The sequence below is a fragment of the Gracilinanus agilis genome, chromosome 6 (assembly GCF_016433145.1).
Source record: "Gracilinanus agilis isolate LMUSP501 chromosome 6, AgileGrace, whole genome shotgun sequence".
NCBI lineage: Eukaryota > Metazoa > Chordata > Mammalia > Didelphimorphia > Didelphidae > Gracilinanus > Gracilinanus agilis.
Window position 1 is genome coordinate 205,888,170 of NC_058135.1, and position 11,978 is coordinate 205,900,147.

Genomic DNA, 11,978 nt, shown 5'->3' on the forward strand with positions numbered 1-11,978 from the left:
TTCTCTACCACAAATTCCAAAGTGAAATGGTTACTCCCCACCAAGGTTACTGTTATTTCCACTCCAGCATCCAATTCTTTCATGTTCATGCAAATCAGGTCCAGAATAGAAGTTCCCCTCATTGGTTCCTCTATCATTTGAAGGATAAAATTAGTATTTTACCAAGTCATGAAAATAGTAGCTGCTCTAGTTGTGGCAGAGAGAGGGCTCCAGCAGATGTCCAGAGAATCGAAGCTCCCCATTCCTATTATACATACCTCAATGCAGACTTATAATCTATTTCCTAAACTCGTCATTTCTTTCCCTCTTTTTCTTCAGGTGGTCTGTTTTTTACTCTAATGACACTATCACTTCCATTGATCCTCATGCAAATGTTCTTCTACATGTTAAGTCCTGTTTATGCCTGGATTTCTTCACTAGATTCTGTCTTTGATAGATTGTGCTACTACTCCAACCCTTTTTATATCTCCTGTTCCTTCTCAGTAAGTTAAATACCCTTCATAGTCATATTCAAATCAATTATGAGTCTCATTTGCCAGTTGTCAGTCATATTGTAAGTTCAAATTTGCATTCTTATGTTAGGATTTCTAGTTCACCATCTATCTTACCATCCATGTATTTATTTAAGTATAGATCTATCTTGTTTTTCCTCTTCGGCTTTGGGATTCCTTAGTATTTATCGCAGGGTGTTGGTGTTGTCCATAGTAAACAGTGTAAAAATAATATAGCAAGCACCCAAATAAAGGACAAAGAACTAGAAAATAAAGGTTCAAAATTGTTTTCAGATACTTTTTTTTTTTTAACCCTTGTACTTCGGTGTATTGTCTCATAGGTGGAAGATTGGTAAGGGTGGGCAATGGGGGTCAAGTGACTTGCCCAGGGTCACACAGCTGGGAAGTGGCTGAAGCCGGGTTTGAACCTAGGACTTCCTGCCTCTAGGCCTGACTCTCACTCCACTGAGCTACCCAGCTGCCCCCTCAGATACTTTTTGATAGATGTTATCAAAGTATCTTCAGTCAGTAAGTGTTGAATTGAAATTAAATCCCTCATGCTACAACTTAAATTTATATACTTTTTTATTCTTTAATACAGAATGACTATTTTTCAGTTTTTTATTTACATTATGTCTGTACCAATTCACAGCTTCATCATCAGTGCATTAATGCAACTCTTTATTTTATAGTTATGGAAACTGAGGCCTAGAGCTTCAGCTATTAAGGGAGGGATTTAAACTGAATAGTCTCTGCGGTCCCTTCCAGTTCTAGGTCTACAAAGATAGAAGTGTGCTTTCATTTTCAATTTTTGTTGTTTATACTACCTATTTCCCATCCTTAAGTCATTGTTATTGCTTTCCAAGTTTTCCATGTCCTGTTTATTTTGTGAAACCCAGAACAGAATTTATTCATGTTTACATCTGAGCAACAGACTCAGCTTCAATTCAGCAAGCATTTGTTAAGGGCCTTTGTTGAAGCCTGTGTGCTATGCACGAAGAGAATAAAATTTAGTAAGACATGGTCCCTACCCTTCAGAAGCTAATAGTCTATGGGGAGAAAATAAGATGTGTATAAAGGTAATGTAAAGCAATAATAGGATATAAATATTCCTAAGACATGTGCTATGAGAAGCGAACCAAAAGAAAGGAATCACTTCTGCCTGAAAGGTTCAGAGAAGGTGATGTGGAGTCAAAAATAACAGATGGGTAACTAGAGATATGAAAATAGGAAATAAAGAACTAGGTTTTGTTTTGGTTTGGTTTTTTGGTTTGGTTTTTTTAAAGGTTCTGCTTGTACATGTTGAATTTGAGGGGCCAGTAGACCATCAATATGAAATTATCTAGTAAACAGTTGAAGACTCTAGCCACGGCTAGAGTCTACACAAATGAATGAAGGTGAGCTAATTCCACTTACACAAGATGGCAGATCTGGAACTCGAAAGAGCTATACAAGAGAGAACAGCTTTGAGCTTTATAGAATTTAAAATTGAACCCTTAGAAGAGGCTGAAATTAACAAAAGAGAACTTTTTGCTATTTTAATCTCCATCAGTACTTGTTCAATCATTCCTCACTTTGCATTTGTGCTATTTTTTACTCTGTTAGTATAACTTTCTTCATCTGTAATAACCCAACTTAACAGTGTTTTGAATTTTTTTCTTGATTCCACAGGCTATTAGCAACCTTTCCCAGCTTGGATCATGCATCCACCCCATCATCCAGATTTAATGAGAATGTTCAGGAACACTTAAAATGAAAGCACGCACCACCTCATAGTTTCTACTTAAATCTTTAAAAAGTTGACTCAATTGCAATAATGTTGAATAATAATATCAACAAAGTGTTTTGGCCTTTTCTCCAAAAGCTTTAAAACTACCCATTTACCTTTAGCCAGATTTTACATACTGCTGGTCATTTATGCCTAGCTTTACTTTAGTAGAGAATCATAGATCTAACTGCTAGAAGAAAGCATTACTTAAGTCATCTAGGCCAAACCACTTGAATGTTTTCTTATCCTCAATTAATAGAAGAGGCAACTGTGGAACAGAAAAGTTCAAGTTTATCTGAAGTTACAAAACAAGCAAGTGATTTAAGTAGAGATTAGAATTCCCCCTCATCTAATCCACTTCCCACCATGCCATATTCTCTCCCTACAAAGCATATTCTAAGAAGGCTCAGCCACTAAAGTATTCATACCTGAAAGCATTCTATAAATGTGAGTTTTGTTATTGCTTAAAAGCAGTGGCATTTCTTCTTCATTTCTTGGTTCTTACCTACCAAAATGCCTTTTTTAAATTCACTTTTAACATGTGAATTTTTTTTAAGTATTATGTGTCTTGTGTGGCTATGTTGCCTAATAAAGTGTTAGAGCCTTTTCTCACAATTTATATTTATAAATAAAAAATTCACAATAGGGATTTAAAGTTTCCAAAATTGCATTTCTTTGGAGTTTGTTTGTTTTTTTTAATTATTATTCTGGTGTCCTGACACCTTCATTAGTATACATTCTTTCTCAAAAGCAATCACAAGAGGCTTAGAATATAAAATTGTTATTCATCCCTCATATCTACAGCACAGTTTGTTTGTTTGTTTTTTAATCTATTTCAGAAAGCAGCCAAGCAAGCCAGCTACACGTGCCACTTCCAAACTTGGCAGCCCAGAATCATTTTCTCCTAGAAATCGCCAAAAATTAGTGAAAGAGAAGTTGTCCACCAGGGAAAAAGTTAGTAAATCTCCCCCATTAGGAAGGTAAGTCTTTACTTGCATTTAAGTCACTTTAAAGTCCCTAAGAAAAAAAAAATTTTTTTTTCCTACAGTAATGTTTCTTTTATTTAAGTTACTGTCTTAACAAATATTTCATCAGCTGCCTTTTGGCATTACTGATTTTCAGTAGAGAAGGGAAAGGGGTTAGAAAAAATCCTATTTATTACCTACCTTATACCAAGCAAATTACCTCAAACAGTTTCAACAGCGTTATCTGAAAGCTTTATTCTCAAGATTAAATGACACGGGACAGGAAAGTCAGTCTACCAGTAATGAAGTGGTGTTGTCATCTACACACTCCTGTCAGCTGAACACACACAGTGTTCCAAGTAAACAAGGGAGACTTCTGGAAGCAGAGAGATTGTCCAGCCTGAGCATGCTAATGACTAGTGCACAAGCAACAGTGAAAAAACAAGAAGCTTAACCTAAAACACAAAAGGACAAAGAGTCGAGCTTAGAAGGTTACAAATCCTCATTTTATGAAGCGACATCAGGCAGCCTGGTGAACGGTGCGAGAGCAGAACACAGGGACACGGCTGCCCTACGGCGGGTGGCACTTGTATTCTTAGCATGGTTGCAAGCTTGCAAAGTGAGGAGACGAGACCGTGGCTATTAGCTAACTAGCTAGTGTCCTAACCAAAGGACGTGCTCTCAGGACTCCCGTCTGCTTCCCTCAGAGGCTCCATCCCCTCTTGATCCCGCACTCATTCTTGCCAAGCTCACACTGCTAACAGTAGTAGTTCACACGTAAGTAGCTCTTTAAAGTTTATGAATTACTTTCCTCAAAACATTTCTGTGAAGGAGGAAACATAATTCTATTGTCCATGTTTTACCAATGAGGGGACTGAGACTTAATAAGAGTAGTATTAATCATTAATAATGGATGATTACTCAGCACTTTGAGGTGTGGCTGGGCACTTGGTGCTCACAACAGCCCTAGGAGGTAGCTGCTACCCACTGTGGCTCAGACAGGGTAAATGTAGTTAGTGGCAAGATATGAACCCAGATCTCCTCACTGATAACATACATTCTCAGTCAGTGACCTCAGAAGCCCCCATGGATTTAATTATCACTGGAGCAACTGAGCCTCAAATAGATAGTAGGTCCCTAATATTTGCCCTGAGCTCCTGTGGGCTTATTATCACTGTGCAGCTGGCCCCTGGATAGATAGAATATATGTCGCTTTCCCCTCAGCTTCAGGCTTATATATCATTAGCTGCCTGTTGGACATTTTTAAGTAGATGACCTTTAGGTATCTCAAACTCAACACATTCCCCAAACTTACTCTCTTTCCCCAAATCCCTCCTTTCTCCAGACCTTCCCTATTTTGAGGACACAACCATCCCTCTAGTCACATAGATTTGAAACCTAGAAGTCTTCCTGGCTTCTTCACACTCCAAATTCTAGATCTTGTCAATTCTGCCTCCACCATATCTTCTCAACACCATCTTTTCTCTCCTCACAGAGACACTGCCTCAGTTCAGGCCTCATTCCCTCTGCCCTATTCTGTAGTGGCTTTCTCCTTGCTCTCCCTGCCTCAATTCACCTCAAGGATCAAACACAGGCTCCTCTGTTGTGAGTTGAAGGCTTTGCTCCAGCCCCCCCCTTTCTGGCATTCTTCCACATCTTCATCTCATCCCCATTAACTTTGCTATCTTATCTCCTGCATCTATGCTTCAGCTCAGGCCCAGAATGCCCTTCCTCTTACCACCACCTCCTCAAAGCTCAGGAGCCATCTCCTACATGAAACTTTTCCTGATTCCCCCGGCTGTTAATCTCTTCCCCACTCCCCCCCTCCCCAAAATACCTTGCAATTTATTTGAAAATATGTATATATACTAATATACAATAAACTCCTTAAGGGCAGAACTATTTTTTATACCCACTGCCTGCTATAGGGCCCAGCACCCAATGGCCGTGTGATCCTTGTTGATTAATTGACAAGAGATCTCTAGAAATGGAATGAGATGTGGCCTAAAATATTAAATCCCTGGAGTTTAGTATAATCTAATATGTACATATATATTAGATTAGAGAAGGGGACCTTTAAGACATGTTTAGCTCTGGTCAGTAATCTCCTGACATATTTGGCATGTTTTCACTAATGCTATAAAATTTGCTCACCGCTTCTTTTTAAAATTTAATTTTTTTCAAGTAACAAAAATCTTTTTTTTACCTTCATCACCATTGTTCAAAAAATTTTTTAAACTTGAAATAAATATCCAGAATAAGTAGAACAAATTCCCAAAGTGGGCCATATTTAAAAAGAAAAATCCACATCAGTCTAAAACACTGACTCTGGCACCTATCTCTTTATTGAGACATGGGTAAGATGTTTAATCATGAGGCCTTTAGAATCAAGCCACCTCCTCCTTAGTGGTTGTGTGTGCATCTAGTTTGCCACAAACATGTAATTATTTGTAGCTATGCTTTAGTACATCTTTAAAACACTTCTTCTACCAACCAGATTTGTACCCTTGCCTGATTGAGTTCTGCAGATTGATATTTACTGAGTATTCCGGTGTGTCCTGTACACAGTTCACCAGACATGCTGGTTATTTTACATGAAACATTTCCCCTAATTCAAAACCCTAAACTCCTCTATCAGGAGAAAAGGAATTTTTTTTTTTAATTCTTACTCTATGCTGACCAATGAAGTTTTCCCAGTAATCGTACCTCAACCAATCCTATACTAACTTTTGGCAGATAAGGAAGCAGAGATCCAAACAGCCAATGGGACTTGGCTTCCTCACTCCTGGCCAAGGGATCTTTAGACTACTTATTTTCTAGTTTTTTTCAGTACACACTTATTCAGCACTTATTATTATGTCCAAGTTGCTGTGATTGGTATGAGGGGTACAGAAATGAAAAGCTACAGTCTCTTCAAGGTTTATTTAGTTCACTAGAAGAATCCAACATGAGTAAAGATAAGTTTAATAATACAACATAGAATGTAACAAAGGCAAGGAAAAATCAAAGAAAGGCTCAGGGTAAGACTATGTCATCTGGGAAAATCAGGAAAGATTTTAGGAAAAGAAAATACTTAAACTGATTCTTTAATGCCCCATGCAAACATGAAGAAGGCTTGTTTTTTGGACCTTAAGAACAATCTATGGGAATTCATGGAGGTAAGAAAGACCTAGATAAAATCAGAAAGATAGATTTTATAAAGGCAAATAACAAAGTTATATAATAAAGGCAAGTGGAGCCAGATTCATGTAGGGCCATAAATCCCAAGTCCACGAGTTTGTCTTTTTAGCCTTTAGACATTTATTCTCAAAAGCTCTTCAGCAGAGGAATAACATGGTAAGAAACTCACATGAAAAAGATTCTTTATTAGAACCTTGATAATTTAGAATGGAATAAAAAGAGGGGAAGGCTGGAGTCTGGGAAACCAGGCATGAGGTTATTATAACAGGCCAGATAGGAGATGATACAGTCCTAAACGAGTGGCAGTATGAATGGAGGAAATATTGTCACTTTAGAGATATATTAAGGAAGTAGGACCAATAGGGCATGGCAGCTCATTGACCAGGATGAATAGAGGAGATATGGAAGTCAAATATGATTCTGACTTCAGGCCTGGGCAACTAGGAAGGTGGTGGTACCATCACCAATAGCAGGGAAATTGGAAGGTGGAACAGTTTACTGGGGAAGATGATTTTCATTTTGGATATATTAAGTTTGAGGTACTATAAGACATCCACTTAGAAATATTCTACAGGCAATAGGAGATAGGAACTAAGTTTCAAGGGAAAGATGGGGGGGGAGAGGGGGCGGGGGCTCAGTGGATTGGGAGCCAGGCCTAGAGACTGGAGGTCCTAAGTTCAAATCTGGCCTCAAACACTTCCCAGTTGTGTGACCCTGGGCAAGTCATTTGACCCCCATTGCCTAGCCCTTATCACTCTTCTGCCTTGGAATCAATACATAGTATTGATTCCAAGATGGAAGGTAAGGGTTTAAATTTAGAAGGAAGGGAGGAAGGGACTTTATACCTTTAAGAGACATCAGTAATTGAAACCATGGATAAGTCTTCCTGTTCCCCCTCATTCCACCCCACCCCACCCCCAAAAAAATGTAGAGAGAGATTGAAAAGGAGGACCAAAAATGGAACAGTTTGTTGATATCCATATTAATGGAGTCAGCATGAACTACCAAAGGAAACTGCAGGAACTGATCAGACAGGTAGGAAGAGAATCTGTACAAAGCAATGTAATAGAGGCCATGAGAAAAGAAAATCAATAGAGGTGATAGTATAGTCATCAGGATCAAATGCTTAATTGAAGACATTGTATCCAAAGGTTAAGATAAAAAAACAATTAGAATGGGTCACTGGTGATCAGTTTTATTTTCCAAGAACAGTCCAAGTCCCCCTACTACCTGCAGACACTGTGCTAGTCTCTCTTTATGAGATGACAAAATTTTCCTCAAGAAGTTTACATTCTACCAATAAGATAACAACTGAGATCAAAAAGCTTTCCAAGAGGAGGTGGGCCTTGAGCTGGGCCTTGAAAGGAGCAAGGGAGTCTAAGTGGCAAAGGTCAAACAATTGATGAAAATATTTCCCTATGCATGGTAGAAAGATGGGAGATGTGGAATATCTTATGCCACTGTGATGTTTTATTTAACTTTTTCTTTATTATAAAACTTGACTCTACTGGAAGTAGGATAGGTAGTTGTATCAGGAAATTATTATAGTGGGGGAAGAAAAGGATGCAATAACCATTTTTTGAAAGGTTAGTGATGTTTTCTCTTTTCCCCTCACCCCCTTTTCTTTTTAGGGCCTACCAAAGTGGCCTGTTGCTTTCCCCCAAAAAAGGTCATTAGTGACCTTTGTGAGGGGATGAAACTGTGTAGTCATAAGGAATTAGAGGCAGTGATCAATTATTCTTCTTTCCATGTTTCATCAATTTGAAATACTACTTAAGGGGAGTGATTTATATCAATTTTGTATTTGTATCCCCTTTTCTTAGTGCAGTATAGTATAGTAAGCACTTGATAAATGCCTTATCATTCATCAATCCCCAATTTCTATGTCTTTACGCAGGCTTTCTCCGTGCCTGGAATGCTCTCCTCCATCTTTACCTTGGCCCCTTACAATCCCTGGTTTTCTTCAAAATTCAATCCAGGCTTGTCCTGTATGAGGGCTTTCTTGTTTACCTCAGATGCTAGTGCCTTCCTTCCACCTTTCAGATTTCCCTATATCTTCTCTGTGTCTATACATATTATCTTGCTGTCAGAATATAAGCTTCTTATGCATAGGGATATTCTCTTTTTTCTTGGTATTCCCAGTGGCTGCCTGGCACATAGCAGGCAATTAATAAAGATTTGTTAATGACAAAGTTAGTAACTCTTGTTTCCACTCAGTCTCTCCTATAGTATAGCTATGTTCCTCACTGAATCAATGACTTATTATTTATCTAGTGAGTTCACCTACCATCATCCATATTCTCTCCAAGAACATGCATTTTAGTGAACATTATGACACAAATGTAACCAAGTTCCAAGACTTATCTCTAAGTGATCCTATATATCAGTTAATGTCATTTTTTTTTAATGATGTCAGTGAATAAAGACCCTCAGTGACCACTTACTTTGTGCTCAGGTTATAAATATGAAAGTAAAGCAGCCTGCCCTTGGGGAGTTTATAGTCCAGGGAGGGAGATAACAAGTGGGGAGGGGTCTCCTGGGATACCAACTTGGAAAGTCACAAAGAGAAAATGAAAGCAGTGGGGAACAGATTGGCATACCTATATAGTGGTTCCAGAGCTGGAAGGGGTTAGTCAGTGCAGGGAGGGAAAAAGGATAGCCAGTAAAAGATGACTAATGCCAGCCTAGACATGAGCCATGAGGATCCCTCACTATTCAGGGCATGCTAGAGCTAACAGTCTCTAGTCCAGAGGGTTTAGCAGCAGTAGATGGGGAAGAAATGGCAGAGATGATGTATGTAGGAAACTCTTCAAGAAGCTAAACACATTATCCCTGACAGTGTCCAGTTCTCACTGGATTGCCCCCTTACTCTAACAATCTTCGCTTTAATTTGAAGCAGAATTCCTAATGATACATTGAAAAATAAAAGGGATTACCATTTTGTCTCATTTTTATCATTGGTTAGAGGTCAGCATGATTGCCATGTAGCCTCTTTTGCAAAATTCAGTGATGGCTTTTAGTTCTTTATTACCTCTGACAGTCAGGCTTTTCCTTAGGAAGTCTGATGCATAGCCTCAATCTTTTCAGCAGTATTTGTCTCAAGCAGGATACAGAATTCATAGCACCAAACTTGTTATCAGTCATCAGGCTATTGCTTCAGTCCTGCAGTTAAAATTCTGCCACCTCCTACACAAGACTTTTCTGCCCGATGTTAGTATATTTCCCCTGATGTCACCTTGAATTTATTTTGTGTATACTTGGATATATCTTATTGAATGGACATAGGAACTGTTTGATTTTTGTTTTGTTTCCCCAGCACCAAGCAGAGACGAATATGTAGTAGGTATTATGTGTGTTAATAAATGCTTAATTACTCGAATGAATAATATTAAATAAAGGTTTATTTATTGTGTAGCTACTTTGCTAGGAGATAGGAGAAAGATAAAATGACAGGAGTTTACGAATCTTAAAAAATCTAACACCTTGATTTTATAACTGAGGCCCAGAGAGGTTAAGGGACTTGTTTTCAAAGTAACACAGCATTAGAGACAGAGCCTGTACAAGAACGTAAATAAACCTTGCAAATATATTCTATCCTGACAAATAACAGATCCCAAAAGTCATTTTCTATGCATTCTCCCATGGTGTCAGATATTTACATTACATTTTCTTTTCTTCTTAACTACTTAAGTGATCTTGGGCAAATGACTTTTCCTTTCTAAGCATCATTTTCCCTCCCTCTAAAATGAGGGTATCATTCTCTTTGATGACTTAAGACCCCCTTTCCAGCTCTAAATCCTTGATCCCCTCTAATGCAGATCAAAGGCACAGCTCTCCCCTCCTGCCAAACGCAAGAGAGAGACCAGCCCACCAGTGGTCCGAACAAGAGGTCAGCAGAAAGTGGAAGAAGCACCAGGAAAAAAGGCAAAACGGTCATACTGAGCATTTTTTTCCCCTGGTTTGAAAAAGTGGTAAGAGAGGCACCTCTCAGGGCATCCACTTTTTCAGAAGAAAGGGGATGCGCATGTGCTGTATGTTACCAGATGCAAGCTTTCTCTTATGTTTTGAACAGCTTTACAAATTCTCATTTTTAGGAGATATGTACATTTATTTCAGATAAAGGAAAATAAGTTTACTTTGTATCTGAATTTCAAACAAAGTAGTTGTATATTTTAACATTCAAAGTTGGGATTTCCCAATGTGACAGACATCGCTAATGCAAAAGCTTCCAACACATGAGGCACCTGGCTGCCTCTTGATAATCTTTGTACAGTATATAAACATGTAAAAATAGGTTGTATTTTACTCTATGTATGATGCTACGCAATGATGAACACTTTATTTATTTTACAGAGAAGACTTATCTGTAAGCTTTACTATATATCTGTTTATTTTTATTTTGTTTCTCCACCTCCCCCCCTTTTTTTTTCTTTTTTACTAAAAACAGGTTTTAAATGCTATGCAGTCATCAGTAGGAATTGTTTCAGGCCTCTGCCCTGAACTTATCTGAATATAGTATGGCAGGAGGTAAAGAATTATTTCGCATGTATTCAAGTAAGTAGATTAGTTAAAGAAAGGGACTCAGTTGTTTTTCTGTTCACAATTGTGACTATGTTAAAGAAACTGTAACTTGTTTTTAAATTACATTCACATATGTGACTTTATTACCAACTTAAATGAAGTAAAAATAGTTCTAGTTTAGGAATACTCATGCCATCGTCAGAAACTTTTCCATTTGAGGTTCAACCCAACTACTCTGTGTTATTTCAAAGCTTACCTTATTCTTTCAGTATTTGTCCTTTTCAATGAAGAGAAATCCATTGAAGATGAAAAAAACATTTCTTCCTATATCTATAGAGCTTTGGCATTTTATGTTCTGTTTTATACACAAGTATTTCAGAATAAAACCTGGTCTTATGGCCAGAGCCTTTTTTTAACATGTTTTAACTCCCATAAGAACAAACTGTCCAAGCTAAGTTTTTCATAAGATTAAACTTTTCTTAAGATCAAATTTGTCTCTTGCAATGATGTAATAAGTTGCCAAATAATCTGAGATTATTTTACAATGTTGTGTTCATATTCTTATGTTTTATAATTAAAATTTACATTCTGTGTGGGTTTTTTTTTTTGGACTCTTATGTAAGGTGGATATTTCTGTCATTTTACATGGTTTCTTACTGAGATTTTATATATAAATTATAAAATGTTTCCCAAACCTTGAGTTGTAAGATATTTTTCTGTTTTTAAATCCCTCAGATGATTCCCTGTGAGACTGTTTTCTCTTTGAATAGCTAGTAAGTCATACAATAACAATACAGCCCTAACCTACAAACATAAGCTAATAAAGATTTATTTTTTTTCCCTATGACAAAATATTTGACCAAAACTTCATAGATTCCAATATTTGTAATATAGAAGGGACTTCCAAGATTTGTAGTACTAGAAGTGGCTTCCAGGATCATTTAATCCAACTGCTTGATTTCTTCATCTGAAAAGAAATGTGAGCAAAAAGTATACATAACAGGTATTTCATGAAACACCACAATAAATGTGATTTGCTACAATAATTAAGAT

General features: G+C 37.5%; 1 protein-coding gene across 1 annotated transcript in view; it reads left to right on the top strand.

Moving 5' to 3' along the window:
* The window catches only part of BOD1L1 (biorientation of chromosomes in cell division 1 like 1), a 77,171-nt gene extending 65,552 nt beyond the window's left edge, over positions 1–11,619 (top strand). The window contains exons 27-28 of the mRNA XM_044681207.1: positions 3,099–3,239; positions 10,223–11,619. Coding sequence (XP_044537142.1) covers positions 3,099–3,239; positions 10,223–10,346 — 265 coding nt within the window. The 3' untranslated portion in view covers positions 10,347–11,619. The remainder of the gene's footprint in view (positions 1–3,098; positions 3,240–10,222) is intronic.
* Positions 11,620–11,978: the final 359 nt, after the last annotated feature.